Consider the following 27,034-nt stretch of genomic DNA (forward strand, 5'->3'; position numbering starts at 1 on the left):
GTTTTATTCTGCTATTTTACAAAGTAGTTCTGTTCTGTCAAAGTACAAAGGAGCTGCAGGAGAGAAGTACACAGGCAGCAGTGTGGAATCGGTGTGGATAAGGATCAGGGCTCGTCACCCAAAGGTTGCTGGTCCGATTCCCAGGTGGGCTGAGGCTGTTGTTACCTTAGGCAAGGTACTTGGTACCGACTCGCTTCCTAAAACATCCACCTGTATAAATGGACAGTTTGTAAAACTTAATGGAGTAATGGAGGTTGCTGTGGGTAAGAGCATTTGGAAATCAAATGTAATACAAGAAACAGAGGCATCTGAAGTGGCTTTGTTCCTATATTAGTTTTATGACTGTCTGACAAACACCATGGAATTGTGTGGATTGCTGGTTTTGCGCCTGAATAGAACAGGCTACAGAACAGATCAGAATAGCTGGACCCAGCTACACAGCTCAGCAGGGTCCACTGCTACTCCTGCAGTTACGCCACAACAGGCAAATGGCCCCTGGATCAGGAGACAGTTTGCATCTCTGTTCAATCAATGGCTTCAAATGACCAAAGACGTGAAACCTGTGGATCTCCTGTAAACAGGGTGCTTAAGTGGTCTCCATGGATGTCTCACTTCAGAGCAGTGTTACACAACAAGGCCAATACTGCCCCAGAGGATGCTTACTCTCAAGTCTTGCATTCTGAGAGGTGCGACACCTTTAACTCTTTGTAAGCAGTAAAACATGCGGACCCTCATACCCTCCTCTCCCTGCCACCTATTCTCATGCCTTCTGCTACACCTCAGGCTGCTGCTGACCAGGCCACACCCTGGAAGCATGTGGGTTCGACCACGCCCGGCTCCCTACTGCAGCCAGTCCTACCTCAGCTGCTCCTGCTGTTCTCTTACATTTGTGCTTTGTGCATTATACAACTAAGAACACATGACTTTTAGCAATCAATAGGGTACTACACGAAACTGAACGTACAATTCATCTTACTACACTTCTAAAATATCACACAGGATTCAAAATTTTGCTGTAAAAGTGAATGTAACAGCAGTAAAATGAGGACACGGATCCACTTGTGTTTTTCAGTATACAGTATATTTACCATCACAATTATATCATCTAGGTTTATTTTTTACAGGGGAACAATTAAATAAAAATAAAAGATTAAAGCCTAAAGAGAAAAAAGGCATCAATATACAGTTCAGCCAGAGGGGGGAAAAAACACAACCGCACGAGATAAAATAGTTTGAATAATTTGCAAAATAATTTGAATATTCCAACAATGAGCCAGTCTGGGCAAGGCCACATCACCTGACAACCCCCACACCCACGCAGGCCCTCAGGGAAGAGGACACCTGGTGCTGCGGCCTGGTCCAGACCCGTCATCATCACTCTCTTTTGACATCAACCTGCCTGCTGGTCCACTCCTCCTACCCCAGGTTTCATCGTGTTAAAACTCCATATGGTGGCAGAGCAGGCACTCTTACACATCGTATATATTCCTCATTCCCAGCACGTACCGCATATCTGACCCCTGACAAGAAACCTGATAAAAATTTATCTTAAAATGATTTTTCCTCCAAACACAAAAGCTAAAGAAAGCAACAGACCAAAAAAACCCCATGAAAGGAATTCAGACACTGGGAAGGAGAGAGGCTGAGTAGCAACATCAGAGGCTAACGATCACATCAAGCAAGAGGGAACAGCTTTCCTTTAGCGACTCTACAATGACCTCTCTCACTAGCAGGCCTCAGGCTCTGGCTGTTAGAACAGTGTTGTCGATGAGAAAAACTCATCGAGAGGGAGAGAGGGAGAGAGAGAGAGAGAGAGAGAGAGAGAAAGAGAGAGAGAGACAGGGAGAGGGTGAGGGAGAGGTTGACAGAGTGAGATTGACAGAGAGAGAGAGCTATGGAACGGGTGTGTTAGTGTTCTCCCGGTGTGTCAAACTCCAATCTCTCCTTCCAAAAAATGTCCACAAACAACTCAGTCCGCCCCTCACTCCTGATTAGTGGAGTGAGCAGAGGACTGAGAGGGCAGGGGGGTTAGGATAAAGGACACAGTGGGAGCTGTTCCAGACTCTTTAGCAAAACGGAATAAATGTCCTTCTGGCTCCTTTAATTGGCTTATCTGATACTGGGCTGGGGTCTGTATTCTGGAACAGGGATCGGCTTTGGGTGCATAGGGCTTTACACCGCCATGGCGTCTCGCCCAAATGTTTCCTGTGAGGCGTACACCATGTAGAGGAAGCCGTCTTCATCCTTCTCACGCTCATACACCTCGGATATGTCCGCAGACACCGACACCATGCTGTGACCGTTCACCAGCAGAAAGAAAGCCTGGCTGGAGTTAAGCTGCAGACGCCTCCTAGTGGTGACACAGAATACAAGCATTAGAGAGCACTCTACCTCCTAGTGCTCGCACAGAGTAACACCATTAAAGCATGCTGCACTCCTTGGTGTCCACAGAGTAACAGAATCAGAACATATCTCCTAATAAGCCACATACAGGAACAGCATTATAGCCCCCAGAGTTCATATAGAGTAACAGTATTATGGAGCACAACAGATGCATTAGGGAGTACTAAATGAGAATTACATCAATGGGATTTCCATGGAAGCCATTTAGCTGAAGTTATGGTCAACTTGTAAATTCAGGGTAATACCTGATGATTTTGATCAGCTCACTCATGTTGACGTGGTCAGGCACCAGGAACTTTGTTTTGTCCAGCACTGGCAGCTGCTTCTCACCCTTGTATCTCTCGATGATGACCTGAAACAGGAAGAGGCATGTGAGCTCTACTGTATCTCCTTATGGAGAGGGGATACCAGAAGGTCCTGGTCTTGACAGGGAAGTCAAGGGATCCTGCTTTGGTGAGAAAGCCTTTATTATCACAGAGAAATGCATATATAGGAGTGGAAGCTGAAGGTATAGATAGCTTAAGGGATTTCAGGCATTTTAATGAACTAGGGAAGTCGCACACGTTTACATTCCAGTTTACTTTTATTAAGAATGGTATGGACAATGTTTCAGGACAGGCAGTGCCTTCGTCAGGGTATAGAATTTGTCACATGGATCCATTTCCATGCTATTTACATCTGCAAACGAGTAATGTGAAGCAGGTGTCAATTACATGAGCATTGTGTCAACTACGAGCTATATGAAGCTTTAATAAATTACATCATTGAATGACCTAGTACTGTTCTACTATAACGATGTATAACAAGTTGTCAAAGCTAACATGAGAAAGGGTGTCATTATGATTTGTACAGTACAACAAACTATAGTGTTGCTAACTATGTAAGCATTCCATTTTTACAGTTACAACTCTCAATTTTTTTAGAATCTGTCCCAAAAGGGCAGAATTATTAATACATCATATAATATACAGTAATAGTTCATTGTTAATCCATCCCTTTCTGTTTTAAATCACATACAAGTCTGTCACAAATTCTAAATCTGCTCTTCAATGTCACTGTAATATTTGTAGAACAATATGGAAAACAAGAACAATATTCATAATAACGATCCAGCTAAAACTACAGAATGATCAACATTCATACCATCCAGTTTTTAGGTTTTAAGACATCCCAAAAATGGCACATTTACAAACACATATATATCACAGTCACCTCCTTTTGTACAGGGGGACTTTCTCAATGCCAGCGCCAGAGTGACTTTCCTCATTTTTTGCTGTTAGTTAAGCACCTAGTATGCACCTTATTAACAATGGATGCAGAGCCCACTTCCCAATTTCCAGTGTAAATAACCATGGCTTTAAAGTGCAATTAAGACACAAGGGAAAACTGACTGAGAATTATATATGTGTGTATTAATATTGGATATATAGTGACTACAGATACAATGACACTTGCATATTAACTGAATCACCTCCTTTGATTTGGCCAGGCTGAATTCCATAGATGGGACAGACACAACAACAAAAGAGGGTTTGACAAGATTTAAAAGGATTCTCATTCTCAAACTGTTGGGTTGGTACACTGCAGCATGTATGAACTGCTGACTGGAACAGGCAGAATTTGCATGGACTGCACTGATGACCGCTGCCAGATACAATTGGTATGTCTGCACTGCAGCTGGTTTTTCCATGCAATCCATCCTAATATGGCCACATATCATGCACTTTGTCAGGTGTATGGTAAATAGGATGAATACAGTGAGTCAACACCAGGGTCCAGCCCATAATGTTTAGTTAGATTTACAGTGAACCCAGTACCTTCCAGTCAGCAGCCAGCTTCCCAAACCCACATCTTCCAGAAAAATACTCACAGGAATCTTGTTGGGGTGCTGTTCTCGGATTAGTCTGACATCATCCACGCGCTGCTCTGTGGAGACAAGGCCAAGAGGCACCGTGAGCTGACAAAACACTCAAGAGTAGACCAGGAAACAAACCTTTGATGTCCCTGGGTGTGTCTACGTCTGTCATTTGTGAAATAAACACAGGCAAGCAATTTTCAAACCTCAAAGAACATCATGAGATCAGTAGAATAAAGGTATAGGTGCACACCTGCAGGTAATATACCCCTCAACAACACCCCTCCCCCCATTACTTCTATAACACCTTACTCCTTCTCCATTACACCCCTCCCTAAAAACAATTACCCCTCCATTACACCCTCCCCACTGCACTGCTCCTAAAATTCCACATAGGATGTTACAAAACTCTGGCATTGAGGCTTATTGCTAAATGCCAAAAAAGCAGTTGCCATGGTAATGTGTACCATTTTTCCTTTGCTTATTGTTAATATAGGCCTATTTGTGTTTTTCTTTGGCGTAAATGGACATTAGCCTTTAAATACATGTTTTATCCATTAACTTTGTAAGATTCAAGCCAATTTCAAAATTTACTTTCACTTACCACACTTACCATTTAAACCAAACTGGCACTGCTTTAAACCTAAAATGTAGACAGACTAACGCCACTGTGTTACAAAATGTCTGAAGTTTAGCCTCGTCCTAGATGCTACAATTATATAACGTTTTTGCAAAACTATTAAAAATGAAGGATTTCGTCGTCAAATGGATAAGGAAAGGTGGATGAACTTTGATCTACAGAATAATCCGTAGCACAATGTCATGCTCAACAAAAACAGTTCAATTTAAATACTCAACTGATTTTAATCAAGGTTACAAAGTTACGAAGTTTGAACATATTTCAGTGAAGAAAACAACTAGCCCCCGCGATAATTTAATGGAACACTTAAATCGTAATGACAGCATTATTAGTTACGGCCATTTCCGTTGTTTAGTTGTTAGCTAGCTAGTTAGCTATCCAACGAGTCTAGCAACCTAACAGCCAGAATTGACACAATTTGTGCGTGTTGTTCCAGTCGAAATTGGGCATAACTGAGTGAGCAGCAGCACTAAAGCATTCATAGCTCAGCAGACTAACATTAAGCGTTTGAAAATACAGACGAAAGTCTGTCGTTACCTACCAAATGTCCTCCTTTGTTTGAACGTCTTTTCTGAAGGCATACTTCTCGGTGGAATCGCCTCTATTCGAAACTCACTATGCTTAGATTGGAAGACCAATTGTCTGATAATACGTAGTCTGATAACGTACTATTTTCTACAGCCGGTGATCTTTACAAAAATAAGTGTCTGGAACAATATGTTTCGCTTTCTTGCTTTTTTTACTGTCTTTCTCCTTAAGGAGCAAAACAAACTAGTCAGCTGATCACTGACGTATTCGGTGTCCGGTTTTAGTGCGTCAAGCGCGCAGAATTTTGCGCAGTCACTGATCCTTATACAGACCTGGATCGTCTGAAGTCAACTCTATGAAATGGATGCGCCCATCAAGTAGTTTCAAAACCAGCGAGTCTGCGCACTATGACGCCACACGCTACAGGAGATAATGGCCGTATTTTTACAGCGATACTGCGTTTGCTAATCGTCACACCCTGTTTTCACCTCGTCGCCATTGCGATGAAAATGATATTTTGATGAACACTCGATGTCAAGTCTAGGTATCCGTTTCTCTAGTCGCGTTATTAGCTTTAAACTATTGGGCAATTACGGCTGTGTGGATTAGCGCCCCCCTCGGACTTGTCAAACATAGCTGCAAATGTCTTATTTCTGACTCTGGAAAGTTCATACTGCACACGAACAAACTGCGGAAGACCGACTTGAATCCGCTGCATTCACCTCAGTGAAATGTCAGATCGGCCAGAATGACAGTCTGTTTATAGACTCAGTATAGTCTATAGATTAAAGCACTTTTTAAAACATAGAAAATGCTTTATAAGTCTGCAGCAGCGTGTTTTAGTGTCTATTGACTATATGGGTCAGGAAAAAAGCGTGCTATATTCAGTGCAGAAATGCTAATAATTGTGACAGTTCAATAAATGAAGTTTTTATATTATAGTGTCACCTAAGATATTCAGGAAGTGTTTCTATGTCATGTTGTGGAAAACGGGATGTCAAGTCATCAGTACTGAGCGCGTTGCTCCACATCAAAGGAAAGTTTCACCAAATTGCACTGTACCACTGCCGTACCAATTTTGCAAATAGGTGACCCAGTTCGGCGGTGAGCACTGCAACAGAATTTGGCACCCCATAGATCTTTTGCACTTTATCCAGTAGGCCTACTCACTAATTTTAAGGGATCGTGAAAATGCATGGAACAGCTACCCTGCGCCTTAGCATTAGTTGCCCAGGGTTACACTTAGTGGAACAATGCGTTTATATGTTTGTATTTTGTGCCTGTATTCACCTTTAAAATAAGGAACGTTACGGCGGTCTATATGTAACACACTAGATTTCACCCGAGGACATGTGCCTTATTTTCATGTACAGTTTGCCTCCAATGATCTGGAATGTATTAAAGGTCAGTGCTTTCTACTGAGCCCAAGCCTGTCGCCATCCTCTGTAAGCATTTCAAGGGACAGGGTCTGCTTAAATTTACTATTTAAATTAATTCTACGAGAGTGCCCTCTACGGGCTATAACTAGCGGCGTACAGTGCACAGATTTATGAACGTATAAATGCTACCAAACTGAAGGAAAGAAGTAAAAAGAACCTAAACACAAGAGGGGGGAAAAAAACTATCTGCAAAATACCACATTTTTAAAAGTATGTAGTTCAGTCAGATCTATGTAAGTATTTTGTTTTGCCCAAAGTAAATTTGGTGAGCAAACAAAGTAACTAGATTGGATCAAATTTATCCCGCAAATCTCTTGCAAACTAAAATAGGACGCTTTATTTATTTCATATAGCATCTGCACCAGGTCATCCTCTCCCTCCACAGTCTAGAATTCTACCATGTCAGCATACTGGCGTATTAAGCCTGTTAGATTGCAGGATTTGAAATTAATATAGGAATTCAGCATATGCAAATAATCAGACTATTTTTCATCTGAAAGCTGACATTCCTGGATAGGTAGGTTATCTACTTTGGGCAATGGCCAAGTGGACCGCTAAATTGGTTTGGTGTGTTGTTGCCCTTATTTCATTATACTTTACTGCTTTGGGAATGGAGGAACAATGGAGATGGACTACTTGTGCTGTTCTAAGTCACATTTTGTATGTGAGAGAGGGTTTTGCAACAGCCAGTAAACACCAGTCTGTAGAAAATAAGGCCTAAAAAGAGATGAATGGCAGTGAGCAGAACAGCGCAGAGTCAAACCTTTGGATAAAAGGAGGTAACCATAGAAACATTTAAATGCAGAAGTTTGATTTGGAAAAAAAAAACAAACAAACAAAAACAAAAAAATGAAGGGAAGGCCCTGTGATGTATATGCATGATATGCAGTTGATAACTCTTTTATTTATGGGAAGCATAACTCTAAAGACTGGATGGTCTGCGAGATCCATGTGCTGTAATGCTGGACTGTGGAGAAAGAAAGCCTTAATTAAATGAATCAACAAACAGATACTATAGTAGCTTTTTAATAACCAACTTTATAAGAGGCACTTTGAAGTACACTTAGACCTTACATAAGGCATTGCAATCCCTTTCCCGATGCTCTTTGTTTCTGTTGCATATTATAAAATAAAACTTTGCACATTATGCATTGCACCAGAAGTCAACTACCTACAATATCGTACAATATAAGATACATATGAACAAGGTAATATAGCACCATTTTGATCTATAAAACAATATTTAAACAACTGAGGGAGAGTAACAGAGTACTGTACTTTGTATGTTTTGTGTGTGGTGACATCAGTGCATGGAAGGATCCCCATTTCAGTAACGTGAATTGTCCTTGTTAGCACCTGAGTTTTAATACTAAAGGCTTTCCTAATGTTTAATCTACAAATGAACACTTCGATGTAAAAGCATACACACATTTTTCTTTTGCTTTCTGAGTCAGCAAAAACATTTGATGAATGTAACGCTGCAGATTGAACGGGTTGCTGTGTAAAAGGCATCTGTATTCACATTACGATAAAAAAAAACAAACATAGCACCAGATATTGTTTATACAAAAGCTACTGCAGTGAATTTCACTTTGATACAGTAAAATAAAGAGATAAATGAAGAAAAGCTGTCTGGATCATACTGAAAAGATGCATGGCCCAGTTGTGTTTTTGGATATCTTTAAGTCTTGTGGTAAAAAAAGCCATACGTTACACAAACATTTCATGATGTGAATCTAACATGCATTATTTGGAAAAACTCAGTTTGTTTTCAAGTATTCATTTTTTTCTGTCCTTTTCCTTTTCTAAAAGATACAGTCACAGAGGGATGCCAGGGATAACCTCAGAGTGTTGGAAGGTCCCATAGACATGCTCTGTCCATAAGCAATTTCACTGTTAATTACAATTGTGTCTTTACTTTCAGCCCTCACATTTACATGATAAAGGTTTGACTTAGAAAAAAAAATATTAAAAGATGTAAAGTGACACAGAAATAAGAAATAATAACACAAAGGCAGCCATGTAACCTCACATACTCAAATTACTCAGCTTGGTCCAAGGCCTCGAGGTTCTCATTAATATAGTTTTTTTTTCTGTTTCACATGATCCACACTTCTCAGTTCAGAGCCTCAGAAGTGTCTTTTCTTAAAGGAATCTTAAAGCTGGTGAGCTTCTGGCCAAACAGCTGGCTTAGGAGGTGGTTCTGGGACTCTGCTGTCCGATACGAGTGTGACTCCACAGGTCTCACCCCTGAGAGGGGTCTGTACTTGTTAATGGAGTTATTCACCATGGGAACCGAAGTCTTAGAAGCTGGTGGATGCAAAGGCCTTCCAGGAACCCCCTTTCTCCCTTTGTAAGTCCCATTCAAGTGACGCATGTTGTCTATTTTCTTGGGGGGGTTGCTGTCAAGAGTGTTTCTCTTTGGTTGGGCGTTCAGTCCCCCAGCTTTGTGTTTAGGTGGTATTTTATTGCTGACCTTGTCATCTCTCATACAAGACAGCACTGGGTAATCACTAGCTGTGTCAGTTTTCCTATAGCCCGCCATCCATTCGCCTTTTCCAGGACTCTGAACTCGAAGCTTCTTCCTGTTCCTCATGTCTACGTCCAAGTTCTCTCGCGTTGCTGAGGAGGATCCCTTGGAGCTCTGAGACGTCTTCAGTTCTCTCCTTTTTTTCTGTTGTCTCACAAAGACCTTCTCTTCACTTCTGCCTGAGCCAAGGGCCGTGGGTTTATAGCAGTGTTTTGTTGATTGTGCTGCTCCCAGCCCTCCAGCTGCAGGCTTCAGGCCATCGTCAAGTCCACTGTTGGTGCTTTCGCTTGATTTAGAGGAGACATCATCCTTATCTTGTCCTCCACTTTGTGGCTCAGCACTCTTAAGATCATTTTGTTCATTCTCTTCACTTTCATTTCTTTGTATTTCAGTCAAATGTTCACTCCTCTCTTTGCCCGTTAAGTCCACTGCAGCATCGAGTGACTTTTGCTCAGTATCTGTGGAGCAACAGGGCAGACTAACCTCTTCCGGTAGACTTGGAGCCTCAGAAATATTCATGAAGTTTTCATTGATATGAACATCTGATTCTTCAACAGACATTGCTGATTCAGACATGTTCATGCTTGGCCCAGTGGCCTCTGCAGCACTGGCTGAGGCTATTTCTGTACTGACCTCAATGGGGGATGGCAGCATGTTGACCTTGCTGCCTGCCTCTTCTTCACTGGCCATGCACTCTGTCAGAGCTGGCGATACTGTGTCACACCTTTTCTGGTTTGAGTGCAGATGGTTCTCCTCTTTAATGTCATAGGTCTCTGATGGTGTGTCACCCTCCTTGCAGGCCTCACTTGTCTGCATATGGGCAGCTTGCTCAGAGGGAGGCACCTCTGAGAAACACAGTGATTCTGAAACCACCGGAAGCTTAGATTGCTCCAGCTCCATCAGAATCTCAGAAAAGTCCCCTGCAATGTCTTCAGTTTTGATGCCAGCATCTGCGGAGCCAGCGGAGAGGTCACCAGAGGTCTCAGTCAAGTCTGAGCTGGTGGGTGACACTGGTTTGGGGACTTGACTCTCAGAAGTCTGACTATATTGTGTGGACACAATGTTGGTGCTGCCACTGTCAGAACTGTTCTCCAGGAGTCTGTCTGTCAGCAGCTTTCTCCTCTTGCAGGGTGGCAAGTCAAACTCTCCATTTTTAGTAGAGGAGGAGGAGGGCTTGGAGGGCCTCACCACCCCTCTGAACTTAAAGATCTCATTCCCCCCAGACAGGTGTTTTTCCATGTGCCGATCAAACTGTTCTTTCTTGGAGAAGGTGTAGTTGCAGGTGCTGCAAATGAAGGACTTCTTAATGACATGCATGACATCAGCACAAAGCTCACAGGTGTATAGCGTGGTGTGCTTAGAGTCTTGCTCCTCCATCTCTTCATGTTCGTTCTTGAGGTGATCCTTCAGTTCCTTCGCATCCTGATATGAGATGGGGCATTTGGGGCATAGGAAAATCTTTTGCAAGCTGTGCACCACCTAAGTGCCTCTGGAGTTTAAAGGGCTTAGGGAACTGCTTGCCACAATGGTGGCAGTCCCTTGAAGGGTCTTTGCAGTTTGGATGCATCTCCACATTCTTCTGAGAGATATCTGGTTTATGAGCAAACTCAGACAGTATGGGCATGCTCCGTTTCCCTCCCCCACCAGAGCTTCCTTTAGTTTTGATGCCTGCGCTCTCATCTCCCTCTGAAGTCTTTGCATCCTGTTCCACATTCTCCTTGACTGTTTTCACCCCCTCCTTAGCAGATGTTTTGCCCACCTCTCCTTTGCTTCCCTTACTGGGCCGATGCTGCATGATGGAGGTGATGAAAGTTTTTCAACTGCAGTCCTCCTGGCATGAAGCAGCCTGGCAGGCCCAGGATGGAGCCTCTGTGTCTGGCCCTTGCGGGCAAACTGGGTGGCGTGCTCTCGCAGGTGCTCATTATACATCCACACATCTGAGATCTCCTTCAGACACATGCCACAGGTCCAGATTCCTGCCTTGTTCTTGGCATGCTTCTCCCTCAGATGGTCCCTCAGCTGCTCGCGAGAGCTGAACTTGCGCTGGACGCACATGTAGCAGGTGGGTGGCGGGGAGGGGTTGTGAGAGAGCTTGTGGAAGTTGAGTTCCCCTAATGTAAGGAACCAGGTGAAGCACACCTTACACTTGTACTGCTTGTCTTTTGGCTTTAGCCCCCCCTCCAACCTCCTTCTCCCCTTACGCTCTGAAGGCCTCTTGTTAGCCCTTACGCTCTGGTTGACTGACATGTCATCACTGGCGATGGGCAGCACCATTGATGTGTCTTCACTAGACTCCAAGAACTGGATTTCAGGGAGCTGGAATTTGGTGTTGAGATTCTGTATGTCTATCCCATGGAAATGAGAAATATTTTCCTGGGCACGAGATTCACTGGAATGAAGACCTGACAGGTCTGCAAGCTGGGGAGGGAAGGCTATGGCAGGATCTTCTGTTTTACAAGATATTTGGGTTGTCACAGGCTGTACCCTCTCTGTAACCATGTCAGTCAGATCTCTGGAGCCATTCCACTCTATTGCTGTCTTGCAGATTGGATCATCTGTCAGACACAGGAAGTGACTAGTACCCAGAATTCCACTGTCCAAATCATCAGTGCACTGGTCTGCTATGTAGCCTATCTTCTCACAGTCATTTTTTACAGTGCTTTTGTGACACATGTCCAACATAATGGCGTCATCGATAGATATGGTCTCATACTCGCAATGGTCCCTCATTTTGGTAATTAGCATTTGATCATTCTGGCCCTCAGAAGGCTGCTCCTTCTTATCCAGGGACATGTTGTCAACAGGATATGCTTTAACTAAAGGCAGACTGGGGTCAGGGTTGTGCTTTTTGTTCCTCTTGCCATATACCTTTGCACATTTTTTCCTAATCATTTCTTCATCTCTGGGGAACAGCTGGGAGAAGGTGCTCTCATCATCCAACAGGGACTCCAGATCTGGGCTTGGCCCAGGAGAGCAGGGGGATGGAGCCTTAAAACAGCAGGGTTGGGGTACCACTCTATCTGTGAGAGAGGTGGCCTTCTCACACTTAACCTCAAATGTCACTTCTCCCAATGATTCTCTGATGTTGCTGTCCCCTGAACAAATCTCTTTTGGCACACATGGTTCTCCCAAGTCATAAAAATCGTCTCTGGGCTCCTCACACTTTCTGTAGACTGTATTACTTGCTATTCCATCACTACTTGACATTTTGAGCTTTGAACTTTTTGCTCCCTCTGTCTCTGCTTCAGCCGAGTCAGCAGCCACATCCTGTTTGTGCAGGCTAGTTTGATCTGTGTGACTCATGGCTGTGTCTTTTTTGCCAGTGTTGTTAATCAGTTGAAATTGGAAACTTTCAGGCTGTCTTACTTCAAGGTCCTCAATAGTGTTAACTTTGTCTTGTTTTTCAGGCTGACAACAGGACTCTCGTTGCAATGAGGGAAAATTGGGGCTGATAGCTTGCAAAATGTCTGTTTTCAGTAAACTCAGCAGCTCATCTGGGAAAGGATCTGACTTTCCAATTTTAGGTTCAAGGCCTCCATTGTGGCTGCTCATCTCTCTGGTTTTCTGTGCTTTCCAGCTTTTCTTAGCTTTTGTGACTGGAGGAGGCATTCTATGCTTATCCTTGCCCTCTGGTGTTGTCTTGCCTGTTTCACTTGCTCCAATTCCTCCGATGATTGAATGAACCTCTTTCTGGTTTGTTATAAAAGGTGATGCACTTGTCTCTGAGGACAGAGTATTAGAACTGTCTATATGCAAAACCACTTGTGGATCCAGGAGCACAGAGTCATCTTTGTGAATGCTGATACTCCCTTGATGATCCTCTATTGCTAGGTTCCCATTTTTCTTGGTAAAATGTTTCATAGCCTTGTGTCTCTTTAACCCTGGCACCGTACGGAAACATGCAGAACATATCTCACACAGAATTGTTCCCTGCATGCTGTTCTTTTTCTGTACAATACTCTTTTTTCTAGAGTCATTTATATTAGCCTTTGCATCTGTTTGGTTTGATGCAAACTCTCCTCCTTCTTTCATCATCTCAGTTTGGCCTAAGGGGAGTCCAGGAACTTCCTCAGTACACTTTAGGAAGGGTTGGACCGTTTCTTGACCGTCAGATGCATCCTGCTTCAGTGACAGGACACTGTGCTCAGCTGGAGGTGCATGGAGGTCTAATGTCCCTGCTTCTGCTTTTTTTAGAAGGTCAATGTGCAGATCCATGTAATCAATCGTTGCTAGGGGAGAGTGGCATATGTCCAAATCAGGAATATCTTGTGGCGTTTTGTGATTTAAGTCCAACATTACATTAGTAATGGTTGACATATTGCTGTCTTTATATTGAGGGGAGGGTAGTGTGGCACAGGAGAAATCTGCACTGCCTTGAATGCTTTGCAGAGGTGCATTTATTGGGTGGAAGCATACTGGAGTACCTGGAGCTGTTAGCATTTCTTGAGTATCTTTGTTATCAACTGTTGGACTGATTGGATTGACTGACGGCAAAGGCATGAGTTCGCAGTGATCATGATTGTCTTTGGGACTTCGCTTGAAGATAGACTGCTCGACTGTGCTTTCATTTAAAGCATGTGGTACATTACTGCACTCAGCAAGATGAGGTGATAAAGCTGAAATCTCTTTGAAAATCAGTGGGTTTTCTTTGAAGTCAGACAGGGGATCCAGTCTGGTATTGTGTGTCAGGGTTTCCACTGGATCTTCACTCAGAGTCTCTGGGCTTTTATTCATCGAAGTGGATGGTTCCACTGTGCCGATAAAAGTAAGATCAGAGGGAATATTGACATCAGGGTCAGAGCTTTTGTTTCGCTCAATGCCCATGTCCACATGAGGAAGACCAGCTATGAGATGTGGCATCTCAGATGCTATTGTTACAGGTGGGCCACACAGTTGTATTTCACTGGCCTTCATTTCATCACAGCTCTCCCTCCTGCGAGGGTGCCCATTGTGCATGGATATAGGAGAGAGCCTATCAAACTGTGTCCACATGCTCTGGCCCTGACACTGCTGCACAACACTGGGGTCCTGAGCGTGTGAGAGGGAAGAGCTTAGTGGAGACAGCCTGGGCTGAGCAACATCTTCAAGACCAGTGCTGTTCTCTTCAGTCCCCATAGCTTCATTGTTTATACTCATGGTATGCAGGGAAGATTCTGTCAGACCACACAGAACTTGTGGAGGGATGTCTGCACACTCGGGGCCTTCTTCAGTCTCATGTTCAAGAGCGGTCAACACAAGTGGTTCATTTTTCAGGTTGCTGGCATACTCTGCAGGGGTCAGTTCAGACTTGTCACTACTCATAGCCTCTGCCTCTGGCACAACAGTATGAGAGTGAGTGAGTGAGTCCTCTGGTACAGTCTTGACAGACAGTGTGCTGCAGGAACTATCTGTATTCCTCTCTTGGTCGACCTGAACTACTACATTTGCAGAAGCATGATCTGGAGTGTGGCACTGCAGGTTTGGGTCTTTGTGTGTTTCCTCCTGAGGTGCTATGGGCGGGACTTCTTCAGACTTATCAGATTTTTGCAAGTCCAGGCATGCAAAGCTGTTGTCCTCTTTAGTATCTTCTCCCCCTCCCCTCGATCCTTCATAAACCAAAGAACTGTGGGGAGAATCAGAGTTATCTGGGTCTTCTGGCTTTCTCTCTGCAGGGTGAACCTCTTCCATACTAAGCCTTGGTGGGCTATCCCCCCTTTCCTCTGATTGGATTGTCCTTTCCTCAGAGACATCTGAGGACTGGTTAACAGACATGATTGCAGGATATGAACCTGATACAAGGTCTTTCTCACTGGTTTGGACAGTATTAGTTAAAATTTGCAATGGCTGTGAGGGATGTTCCCTAAGGACACTTTTCCGTTCTTCCTCATTCTGACAGTGCTCACTTATCTCAGTGAGCAGCATCTTGCCGTCTACCTTTTCTTCAATTTGTGGCTTCTCTAGCATTAAATTTATGTCATCAACTTTCAGTATTTTATGGCTTTCATTGATGTCAATCATATTCTCACTGACTGGCATATCTTCAGTCTCTGATTCACATGCTGTTTTACTTGTCTTTGACTCTCTGGGCTGTGGTGAAAGGTCACCCTTTACATCAAGTGAACAGTCAGTGTTCTCACACGGAAAAAACAGCATGTTTTGCTTCTCTGATTTCTGACTCTCATGTTCTCCACTGGAAGTCTCCTCCTTTTCACTCTGGTTCTCCCCAGCATCTGTACATTCTTTAGATGGCTGTTCTGGAATTATAAACTGGGAGACATTTGGCTTTTCCAGTTCAGTTGTCAAAGAGCCTTTGTTAAATATGGAATCTGAAATCACCTCAAGGCTTTTCATGAGGTTTTCTGTGTACATCTCATTTTCCAGCATTTCTTCAGACTTGTCTGTGGCGGGGTCCTTAATGTCCTCAGCACCCTTCATTTCCTGCGGCTGCAATTCTTCAGCTGCTGGTGAAGCTGCGGGCATGGCATCTGCCTTTATGCAGGGATGGTCAGGAGTGCTGTTATCGGCATGGACTGGGGTATGGAGATCCTGTTGTCCATCCAGTAACCCTAACTGGAATGGACTAGACCATAATGTCAGATCTGGATCTGTTGTGGGACTGGAAGCTACCAATCTCCTGCTTTCCTCATCTTCCACAGGCATGCAGCTTTGTTCATTCCCAGCATTGTGGTCCAGTCGCAAAGGGGATAAGTTATTCCTGCTGAGCTGTTTGGAGAGTTTGTTGGCAAGCAATGGAGAGTTGCTGTATTTCGATGTTTGTAGCTGGGTCTCAAGCTCTGTCACAATTCTCTTGATCTCCAGCTCATCCTCTGGGAGATTGCTGATAAAATTTGGGTTGTCGTCCATAATTTTATCTGACAGAGTCAAGTGCATGTGGCTGGAGCTGAATTTCTTGCTTACTGCTTTATCAGAGAGGTCCGCTGCCAACATGGGTGGGTCATCTGCCATCAAATTCCAGTCTTTGTGGCCCAAATGAGAGAAAGATGACTCAAACAGCTCCCTTTTGTCATTTTTGGGACTGAAAGTGCTGAAACCCTCCTTTGATACGTCTGTGTAAAGGCTGTTGTCAAACGTTGCCACGGTGAGGTCTCCAAACATTGACGACGTGTCAAATGAAAGCGGCGATTTAATGAGGCTCTGATCTTGTTCAATGGTATATGGAACAACCCCATGCTTGGCTGGGTCTTTCTGCACTGTGGGATCCTGCATGTCCAGTGGACACAGGCACACCTCTTCAAAATGTGTTGTGCAATGTGTAGTAGAGTTAGGAATTACATCACAGTCAGCATTGTGCATTTCTTCTTTGCTAGGATAAACAGCAGGTCCAATTTTCTCAAATGTTGGAATGGCTGGAATCTCTCTGGATTTCTCCCGTTGTACGATTTCACTTTTTATGTTCTTATTGATTTTTTTACAGTCTGTGATTTTGGTGTCAGGCGTGACCTCAGCCACCAACAATCTGCAATGATTTCCAGTTGTCTGGAAATCAGCTGGACTCCCTTTAAAAGAGCCATAGTTTATCCTGTCACTTTTCTTCACTTGTAAAGGTTGTTCAGCCCTTTCTATCATGCCTGCTGTGGAACTGCACTGTTCTCTCTTTTCCTGTGAAGACTGTCCCACAATATCATCCTCCATGAGGTCTCTGACTTGGATAGCCTTAGGGAATATAGTTGCACTTTCTGTGTTTCTCTCACTTGAATTTAGAATTTTGGATGCGGATGAGGGGCCCTTCTCAGTGGACAGGAGAAACCTGGCAGTGCCGTACCTCTTGGTGTTTCTGGAGAACGCCTGTGATAAGGGTGTAATGGGTAGAGTGGGCATGGTGGTTGTGGCAGGCTCTTTGAGTGTCTTGACCTGTGACCTCTTATAAGTGTCCTGGTGAAAAGAATCTGAAAGAGGCAGGCTGTTGGAAGTCGTCTTCCTAACTGCTAGCCCTTTCTCGCTGTCAGAGTCTGTGCGGTCGGTGGTCTTGGGGCTGGTGATGCTCTCACTGGAGATGCTGGCCGGTTCGCTGAGCTCGCTACTGCTGGAGGACCTGCTGCTCCTTCTCCGCACCCTCTGTGCAGAAATGTCTTTCACTGGCGATGGAGAAATGTCCTCTGCCACCTTGACCACACCTCTCTCTTTTGATTGAGGGGTCCATGAAACGGAGCCCTCATTGTCAGTCTTCTCTCTTCCTTTGAACTCCTTTGAATAAGTGTACTTGCAGCGGCCAGCATGTCCCAGACGTCCACGGCTGGCTAACCTCAGGGGCTCAGACTCCTCATCTGAGTCAGACACATAGTCGTACTCACCAAATTTTGGGCTCTGCGCCACAGGGGTGAGCCTCTCTGATGCCAGGGGTGGCTGCAGGCTTTTTGCGCCCTTTACCTGGGGGTTGTGCGGTTTGTTCTTCTGCTGCACTATTTTGTGAATGAGCTCTTTGCTCCACGTCCCCCCTCCTGTCTTCCTCCGCTTCCCTTCCCGGGCTGTCACCCTGGATGCTGCAGTGCTCCAATTTGTGGGGGAGGTCTGGGGAAGTGAAGGTTTGAGTAATGAGGACTGCTCTTGGAAACTCTTGATCTTGCATCTTTCTGAGAACTTTTTAGACAACAGCAGCCTCGAGTCTCTTCTGCTTTTCTCTCCTATCTTATCTGTTGACTTTTTTTCTTCTTTTACACACTCGTTTTGCTCACTGGATTTTTCAGAGGCTAAACCTCTTGATTTTTTATGCAGAGTCGTCTCTTTTAAGTTAGCTCTTTCTTTTTGTTTGAAGTCCTGAAGAGTCTTTTCAGGGATATTTGCTGTATTTTTACTTTCAGTGCTCTCGCTTTCCCTGTCTGAATCATACAGATGCTTCCCCTGTGTTTGAGATCTCTCATCAGTGCTGGCTTCATGCTTGCCCCTGCTGTTAAACATCATGCTGTCTTTGCTTTTCAGGTTCTGACTAGTGGTGAGATCATCATCAACAAAAGCATCTATGAAACTACTGTCGATTTCAGCATTATCTGATTGGTATCCCAATCCATTTAGAGCTTCTGTGATGAGGCTGTCTAGTTTGGCATCATCCATCTCCAAATCAGGAAGAGTACCAGGAAGAGTGTTAGTCCCAGGAAACAAGTTGGGCTTTAAAGATTCATCCTTAGGGTCTACTTTTGTCTCAATGTCAGACATTAGCTCCCCATTCTTACTCAACCCCAGCAGAGACAGATGCATGTCAGATGGACACCTCGACAGAGGGAAACTCATCCCGGATGAAGGTCCCTTTAAGGAGTCTGTCTGGAACTTCCTGGTGTCCTCCATCTTTGGCACACTTTTGTAAATGTTGTTCTGAGTCGACATATGCTGTCCACAGTACTGCTTGTGATCAAGGAAAGAAGCAAGGTTGTTGAAGTTCTGATCACATTGTTTGCATGTGAGAAGCACATCCAGTTGGTCAAGGTTAGCAGCAGCTAAAGAGCTGGCTAGCAACTGATGTGCTGAGTATGGGGGAGGGGGAGGTGGAGGGAGAGGGGGATGTTCCACTCCAAAGCTGTTCATGCAAGTCTTTCCACTATCTGTGCTGGGTCTTGAGCCTTTGTTATTGTGAATGTAGCCCATCATATCTTCCTTGGCTCTTTCTGTGGAGTTAGGAAAAGTCCTGGAGAGATCAGTGTGGAAATGATGAAGGTTCGAGTTGAGGTGATCTGTGGGCATCAGTGTCTTCCCCTGGTGCTGGTGATATAAGGGAGGGGGTGGCCCAGAGATTGCCACCTGACTGTCCTCAGGGCTGATATTGACAGGGCTGTGGGAAGGTGGGGACAGGGAGGAGCAGGGACTGGTGGAGGCAGGGTTCTGGATAGGGGAGGGCAGTGGAGACTCATATGGAGCTGCTGCCATCAAACCCACTGGTGGAACCTGGGAAGAGTCATGGCTGTTAGTTTTGGAAGGTGGCCCTGCCAGGGACTGGCTCACCCCAAAGTACACAGGCTTGCTTCTGGTTTCACACACTGGGGAGCTAACAGCCTCCACTCTATTGTCAAAAGAAAACCCAGATGTGTTTGTGCAGCTCTCCTTGATGCTCTCCTGCCTCAGGTTGGTGAAAGCTTCACTGGGTCTTTTGTTATGGCAGCTGTTCAGGGGGCCATTTTTATGTGGTTTCTTACTGTCGTGCCAGTCAAATGCTCCTACTGGGAAAGTGAGTTTTTGGTTACTCAGCTGCCTGGACAGCTGAATCCTGTTCTGTTTAGGCATGGCTGAGGTTAGCTGTATCTGCTGCCATGCCATTCTGCTGCAGGATGTAGGCTGCCTTTGCTCTGTTACTGGCTGGCACTGAAACTGATACTTGTCATTTGGGTTGGAGTACGAGTTCTGGTCCATGGAAGAAAAAGTCTTGTTAGCTCCTTCCCATGTCTCTGGCAGCCTGCTATGGTTCCTAATGTTGCCTCCTGCAATGCTTTTCTCCAAAGGCCCAGATCCCACATGCATCGTATTGACTGGAGAGCTGCTGTAAGCTTTGCTTGAAAAGTGCATTTGGGAGCTCTGGCTGTGTGCAATATTCCTGGTGTGGTGGGCATTCCCTTGAGTCAGTACCCTCTGATTTGCAGCACTGTCAATACTGGGAGGACAGCTCTGTTCATTCACCGACATGGAAGCCACACCTTCACTATCCACTTGGTTAAAAGGACCCGGATTGTCTGGCATGGTGCTCTTGCTCTGTTCTAAATGGTGTAAGCCCGAGACAGAGCCTTCACTATTGGCAGAGTGCTTGCTCCTGCTCTTGTGGCAGTGCATGGAGGATTGTGTCTCATGTGGAGACTGCAGGTACTGCGCAGGCTGAGGAAGTTGTGTGTAAGGAGATCGTCCCTCCGGCTGCTTGTTGTTGAACTGGCTGTCAGTTTGCGCATCCCCCTGCCCTTCACCTGAGGAGTGGAAGGTAAAGGAGCTGTGAGTCACCTGGGTGGTTGCTAAGGAAACATCTAAATAGTCCTGGGGGTGAGTATTGTGGTTACAGGGGAAGGGGTCAGCAGGTGAGTCCTGCAATGGAGGATATCCATACGGAAATGACAAAGACACAAGGCTGGCATTCACTTTATCTCCTTCTGGAAAAGTAGTTGGTTTCTGTGAGGAAACTCCATAGGTAGCACCACTGAAAGTTTTCTCTTGAGACTGCCAAGAAGCAGTCCTGTTCACTGGGAATTCTGGAAAGAGGAGCTGGCTACTAGGCTGTGAGCTGTTGTTCTCCCTTGGCCCAGGCTGTTGTTGAGGGGGGATTGGGTGTTGGTGCACAGGGGTGGCCCCTGCAGCACTCTCTGCCTGTGAGGTATAGTTTGTGGTGGTAAGATTAGAGGACGCCTCCTGGAAACAGCGGTTGTAGTTGAGTTCCTCCTGCTGCAGCTCTGCCTCGCGCTCAGGAATGCTGGGCACGTGGAACCTGTAGCTGCCTGAGATGGGGCCAGGGCTGGTCTCCAGTTTCTTGGGCGGTGTGACTTTCTGCTGCGGATAGGCGATCCCGATGGTGGGCTTGGAGCGGGGTTTGCTGATGCTCAGCATGTACAGCTGCTGAGGGTTACTGCGGTCTGCCTTCCCAGACTTCTTGCTCCGGTCGCGGGCTCGGCTCTTCCCGCTGGGGGACTGGGGACTCCCCTTGCCGCTGGGCCATGTCCTGTCGTTAGAGAACTTTGGCCTGTTTTGCAGGGACTTGAAGTCAATTTTGCCCGCCTGCTGGGGCCGTATCACGGCCTCGCGCTGCGTGTACTCCTTGGCCCTGCTGATGGGCCGTGACTCCAGACCTCCACACTTATAGTGCCCTTCCGACTCCTGTTTCACTTTTACGCTGAACCGAGCAGACAGAGACCCCTCGTCCTGGTCTTTAGAACCACTGTCCGATTCTTTAACAGCATGAGCATGCTTAGTCTCTCCCGTCATGATGCGGCCGTGGTTGGCGGGCGTGTCCTTAGCTGTGCTGCCCATGTCCCTGGGGGGCCACGCCAGCACCCAGAGGCATTGTGCTCTCGTCTTCCAATCAACAGGCTCCCAGTTGTGTGCATGGAGTGGAAACGGCCAATCTCTGCGCTGTCATCTCCTTTCTTCACTCGTCACTGCTCGCCTTGTCTTTATCATGGACCATTCCTGCAGCAGATGAGCCGGAAGAGAAAAAAACAGTCATTTTTCAACATTTTAAAAGATGACAATTTATTATAAATGGAAATGAGTAGACAAATGCTATACAGTCAGATGACTGTGTTATGTGAACTTGCTTTGAAACTTTAAGTTACAAATATGATAAGAGGAACAGAGGAACGGAAACAAAACTAAACTTTCAAGAACAAAGCAGAGAGGGCTACTTGGTTATTTTCACAAACCAGGAACTACGGTGAAAAGAAGTAACATATGGGACCTAAAAATGCAATGCCTTGGTTTGTCAGGAGGGGGCAGCACTGTAGCATGTTTGAAGCAATAATTTGTATTTTGATGGGAATATAGCTCAGTGGCTGGAATATGTCTACTGTTTCACATTTTCCAGGCAAACACATTCGTCTTTGCAGAACAAATCAGGATATATTGTAGAATACTGTTAAATACTGTTTAAAAACCAAATAGAAGCAACACAGAGCAACAAAATTTAATAATGTTATTCTTTGGTATAAGTGATTAATATATGGCAGTAGTGGATACTTGATGAATTCACTTCCAAGTCACTCATTTCAACTCCACTCAGCATTAACATACTTCATTGTTTTAATTGTTGATGGAATTCATTAATATGATCTAAATTTAAAAGTTGATCAGCAAACCTTTCTAGAATTCTGGACTTTTCAAAAAATACCAAGCAGATATTTGCTTTTTAAAAGATAATTTTGAAGTTAATCATTCTCCACAGTATATTGTCATGTTGTTTCATATCTAAGCAGCAATGATGTTTTGGCTTTCAGGACTCAGGTAGTGCAAATTCAAATGTCCTCAGACAACAATACACATCCACTGTGCAGAGAATCCACCAAGCTTACACATTAAAAGATTTCATCTTTTTGTATTTCACAGATCCAAATACCAAAAAAGGGTGTTTTTCGATAATAAAATGTTTCAGACTTCACATTTTAAGCATCTCCCCCCTATAGGCACCCTTCAAAGTATGAGTGCAAGAGATCACAGATGGTCTTAGGAAGGCTTTTAAGGTGCTCCGTGAAAGAGAGCTTTTAAGACTCTTAACGAGTTGACATAAACACGGCACCTGCAGAATGGTTTAAAGGAGTGAGAGTTAAAACACTGGTGTGGGCCAGCTTAATGAGAAAAAGGTCATTACTGAAGCCTCAGGAACACACATTAACACCTGCACCTGGCAATGCATCCGCGGCACTATCCACCTGCAGCCATTTGTTTTCTTCATTCACCAACACAGTCATGCATGCATGCACCACACCATCACACGGCAAGCTTGCACACATGGTCATGCCTACTAATGTGCCCTAGTGTGTCTGCCAAGTTTATGTGAGCCTGAAGTGTCAGTCAGGTTAACCAGTCTATACTTCCGTGAGTCAGTGTCAGGCATTTTGTCAGTTTCTGACAGTAGCTTTCTGTCTTCCACCTCTTCCACCAGAGTAAAATCCAGCAGCCAGACTCCCTCTGCACACCACCCTGGTCCCAAGTAATGGTGAACCCCACCCCCACCCCGCACCACCACCAAGCTGTTTTGTCCCCTAAATGTAACTATGCTGTGCAGGTGACACCCCCCCTTCCCTCTCTTCCATCTCCTGTATATTTAACTGTGCTTTGCAAGGCTCTGATTACAGTGAGCCAACAGCATGGGTGTGGCCCTGGGCAGATGAGTAGGCCTACTCTCACAGGGTTTTGCCCGCCTCGCTAATGCACAGCATAATGACTAAATAAGAGCTGGGAATGAAGCGGCATTAAATTACTATAAAACCTCAGTGTTATCTCTCATTATGTTAGCCCATAATAGTCGCGGATTAAGGTTTGCAAATCTATATTCGTCCCTGAAGTGCATACTAGCGTAGAGGAAGGAGGAGACCAATCTGTGTTAGACGATGGAGGAGGCACTTCCGTCAGACAGCCACTAAGCTTCTGGTGCCTTGCACAGGGAGTACACTGGCTAACTATGGCTAAAGTACCATCACTATCCAAGTTTTTTTTTGGGCAATGTAAGAACTCATTGTGATAAATGAGGTACAAACAGAACTTGGAGCGACCAGTTGGGTGCCATTTGTCTGAGGATATATGACATATCTTTTAAAGGCAAACAAGTTCTAAGTGGAGCAATGTGAACCTCAGACAGATAAGGAAGTTAAGGTCTTCCGTCTGGGTCTGAGACACTTTCACCCTTCAGGAAGAGGAAGGTCAGTTAAGGCGCGCTTAATCTGGATGAACCCGAACCCTCCCAGCCTCTGACCACCCGGTGGTATTTACCAGCCGCCCGTCCCGACCTGCGTGCAGTATTTACAGAGCTCAGCTGCAGGTAGAGAGGAGGGCTGTGCTGGGAGCCAGGTTTGGGGCTTTGCTGTGAAAATTCGCATCCCCTCACAAGCTCCAGCTCTCAAAGCCCCAAGTGTCTGAGCTCCGTCGGCGCGAGCCGCCCGGCGGCGGGATGTGATGTGGCCGAGGCAGGGACCGACGAGCCAGAGGGTCAACAGACATGGCCATACATCATGTCCCTGTGTTTGCCAGGGTGTCCTGCGGAAAGGGGGGGGGGGGGGGAGACACCTCACCCACGTCCCCCGACCACAAAGAGACCAGTGCAGGGATCACAGGCCCCTCACAGAAGTCACACCGAAGTCCAACCTGTCAGCCCACAAAGCCCAGGGAATCGTTCATCTCTGCACCATCTTCAGCCGTAACTCATCTCCTCTCAGTCCTCCCGAAGTCTTAGCTCTGATAGGGTGCAAAGGGGTTTGCACTAGTTGCAAGGGGGATGTTGGTGGATATTTTCCATAGACGTATTTGCTCTAAAAAATTGCAAGATTGTTTTTTATCTAAACTGCACCCTGGCCTCTGATATCTGGTTTAATCTTGCTCTGAAGCACAGAGGGTCGTGTGCAAACTCCCAGTGCAGATCAAAAAAGCAGAAAGGCAGCGAGTCCTACTCTTACCGTCATGTGGAAACTTCTTGACACTGAGGCAGAATTTGAGAACCATATTTTGTTTTGGAAAAAAGAAGAAACTGGAGGCAAAGTCAGAATTATTGTATTTAATTTCTACCAGACAACCATCTGAAACTTGCTCTGGGTGCAAAATAAAAGAAAATAAAAGAAGCAGAAAAAAATGAGTTGGGTTGAGAATAAACACAGTGTGCATGTGATGCTTGAGAGTGCTGGAACTGACTTGATATCAAAAGCCCTGCATCTAATTAAAATAAAACTACAATTTTCATCTATTTTATGAGACAGTTAATTCGGGGCTTGTGTACTCTAACCATCAGGCTCCAGCGGGTCGCCACATAGAAATAGCACTCCATGCAGTAGCTGTGGTGATGTCCCTGGGGCTTGTATATCTGGTGGGAGTAGACTGGTGTACATGAGCACAGGGACCATCCTGGCTGGGGAAGTGACAGTCTGTGGCGTGGGGAAGGAGTGCTTCTTACTCCACTTCCTTACAGTTTCACTACAACTGAGCCCAGTCTTTGCTCTCCACAATCAACTGCTGCCACAAGGCACAGCCACACCAGAGTGAATTATCCTTCCTTACTTTACTGCTGGTTGCTTGATTGACCAAAATACCATGCAAATTAAATGGAGAAAAAACAATCTGAGCTAAGCATTCACTTTAAATATTGAAAAACTGTTGCCTTATGGAGGCGAGAAAACGCTACACTTGAATATAAAGAAGCCCCTTTGAACTTGTCATATTAAAAAAGCTACATAAAGCAGTCAAAAGTCAAAAGTGGTTACCTTCTGTAGTCTGGCTTTCATAACTAAATCACTTGAGCATGGCACAGCCTCAGTCATTTAAAAGAAGCATCGTATGCAAATGTATGGATAAAATGGCAGAAACGAAAGTAGAATGCAAGCTATGCATGCTAAGTTGGCATGCCACAAGAATCCCAAGCTCCTCTGGATGCTTGTTGGTCACAGTATGGCAGGCACACTGCAGCCACGATCCATCAGATACTGCGGTGGCTGGAGAGAAGAAAGCCTCTGTCCCTGCATTCAGGGACGCAGTTGCTCCCCAATGCGACCATGCGGTGAGGGTTTTCGCAAAGTCATGCAATCTGCCCTCATTCAGTCCCAATGGCTGCAATGTTTGCAGAGCATCCACCGTCTGGGCAGATTACCCATACTGATGCACATTCTCTCACTTCTTTGCATGGGGCTACAGTTTCCAGGGTCTTCTGAGTTTTGCCTAATATAGTTTTTATTTTGCTTTTGGCCTGAGAAGGCACTTCTTTTCAGCTGGGACTCAGCTGACACATTTATGAGAGGAAAGGATTACAATATCCGCCAGTTTCCCTGTGCTGTGATGTGATTATCTTTATTGGGCCCAACCAGGGATGTGTGTTTGTGCTATTACCTTAACTGTACTAACTGCGGTTTCGGTCATCTCATTTTAAAGCCCATTCCAGAATTTCTTAGTTGTAGCTGATCCCCTATAGCTGAAAAAGATGTATAAGCCCATGCTATATGCATGCACAGACGGCCTATCCGATGAAAACACACATGCCATATGGTGATTTGCACAGCATAAACATTTAATACCGCAACCACTCCTCGTTGTTTTGTTTTCTTCTAAAACATGATCTGCTGATCACATTTTGATTTTAATTAAAGCAAGGATAAGTAAACAACGTATCAAGGACCTCATATAAGCCATTGCCTGACTCAAGATGAGTTACCCTTAGCTGGGCGTCGTTGACTTGAGTTTCATCATTGGTTAAGCTTGGTAGTGTTTACGTTGTGAAGCTCAGGATTGAGTTCAAATGGTTTTCCACTAGCTTCACAGTGAAGTTACCCCCGGGCATGACTGCACGTAAGCAGTTGTTGCCGTTTTTGATCAGTGGGTTTCTATTTTGAGAGGTTTCTTTTCTGCCGTATAGATATTTGACACTTCACGGACTGTTTGGATTTTGGCATTAGCGTTTTTTCAATGAAGTGGAAATTGCTGGCTGTCAAAGATTTCAACATTTACAGGTAAAATGAGTGTATCTGATTGCAATTATGAAGGCATACACAAAACATTCCCCCTCAATGAGCGTCTGTGCAGTATGTGGGGCCCGAGGCAGGAAGAGAAAGAGCAATGCCTGGGAGTCCATTCCTAAAACATCTCTGCTGAATTCAGCAGCATATGAGAAAGCAATTAGGAGTGTGTACTCAGACACAAACTGGGCTCAAACTATCCACTCAGACAGGCCAAAGTGCTGGCTCTGCCAAGGAAGAGTCTGAGAATACTGCAGGTTTGAGTGGAGAAGAGTGTGTGTGTGGACGAAATGGAGAGACAGTGTGTGAGTGTGTTTGAGAGAGAAAGGCAGACAGTGAGAGTGTGTGTGTGTGCACGTGCATCTGCATGAGAAAGACCAAGAGACTCTATGTGTGCGAGAGAGTTTATATGAGCGTGTGCGTGTGTGTGTGTGCTTGTTTGTGTGTTTGTGTGTGTATGTGTGTGTGCATGTGAGAGAGAGAGAGCTTGTATAAGAGGGTGTGTGTGTGTGTGTGCACATTTATGTGAGGGAGGGA

General features: G+C 45.0%; 3 protein-coding genes across 3 annotated transcripts; all 3 read right to left on the reverse strand.

Moving 5' to 3' along the window:
* Positions 1-2,140: 2,140 nt before the first annotated feature.
* On the reverse strand, positions 2,141-5,683 carry LOC118787862 (microtubule-associated proteins 1A/1B light chain 3B). The gene is made up of 4 exons (XM_036543589.1): positions 5,440-5,683; positions 4,274-4,329; positions 2,649-2,755; positions 2,141-2,350 (listed from the first exon to the last, which is right to left on the reverse strand). Exons 1-4 carry the CDS (start codon positions 5,477-5,479, stop codon positions 2,173-2,175), a joined length of 381 nt encoding a protein of 126 aa, XP_036399482.1. The 5' UTR covers positions 5,480-5,683; the 3' UTR covers positions 2,141-2,172.
* Positions 5,684-8,981: 3,298 nt separating this feature from the next.
* Positions 8,982-11,669, reverse strand: LOC118788287 (zinc finger protein 469-like). The gene is made up of 2 exons (XM_036544245.1): positions 11,175-11,669; positions 8,982-10,817 (listed from the first exon to the last, which is right to left on the reverse strand). Exons 1-2 carry the CDS (start codon positions 11,667-11,669, stop codon positions 8,982-8,984), a joined length of 2,331 nt encoding a protein of 776 aa, XP_036400138.1.
* Positions 11,670-14,370: 2,701 nt separating this feature from the next.
* LOC118788288 (zinc finger protein 469-like) lies at positions 14,371-21,323 on the reverse strand. The gene is made up of 4 exons (XM_036544246.1): positions 20,573-21,323; positions 20,105-20,272; positions 15,551-19,537; positions 14,371-14,423 (listed from the first exon to the last, which is right to left on the reverse strand). The coding sequence occupies exons 1-4, from the start codon at positions 21,321-21,323 to the stop codon at positions 14,371-14,373; spliced, it is 4,959 nt and encodes a 1,652-aa protein (XP_036400139.1).
* Positions 21,324-27,034: the final 5,711 nt, after the last annotated feature.

The sequence above is a fragment of the Megalops cyprinoides genome, chromosome 13, assembly GCF_013368585.1.
Source record: "Megalops cyprinoides isolate fMegCyp1 chromosome 13, fMegCyp1.pri, whole genome shotgun sequence".
Classification (NCBI taxonomy): Eukaryota; Metazoa; Chordata; class Actinopteri; order Elopiformes; family Megalopidae; genus Megalops; species Megalops cyprinoides.

Bases quoted from the DNA above. Each gene is read 5' to 3' on its own strand.
- LOC118787862 (XM_036543589.1), bottom strand. From the start codon at position 5,479: ATGCCTTCAGAAAAGACGTTCAAACAAAGGAGGACATTTG. The intron at 2,756-4,273 runs GTGAGTATTTTT...TTCCTGTTTCAG, and splicing joins AGCACCCCAACAAGATTCCT to GTCATCATCGAGAGATACAA. The intron at 2,351-2,648 runs GTATTACCCTGA...TGTCACCACTAG, and splicing joins GAGCTGATCAAAATCATCAG to GAGGCGTCTGCAGCTTAACT.
- LOC118788287 (XM_036544245.1), bottom strand. From the start codon at position 11,669: ATGGTGCTGCCCATCGCCAGTGATGACATGTCAGTCAACCAGAGCGTA. The intron at 10,818-11,174 runs GTAAGGGAAGCA...ATCTCATATCAG, and splicing joins CATCATGCAGCATCGGCCCA to GATGCGAAGGAACTGAAGGA.
- LOC118788288 (XM_036544246.1), bottom strand. From the start codon at position 21,323: ATGGGCAGCACAGCTAAGGACACGCCCGCCAACCACGGCCGCATCATG. The intron at 20,273-20,572 runs GTAGCCAGCTCC...TCCACTCCTCAG, and splicing joins GAACAACAGCTCACAGCCTA to GTGAAGGGCAGGGGGATGCG. The intron at 14,424-15,550 runs GTCAGAAATCAG...TCACACGCTCAG, and splicing joins TTCCAGTGGAGAACATGAGA to GACCCCAGTGTTGTGCAGCA.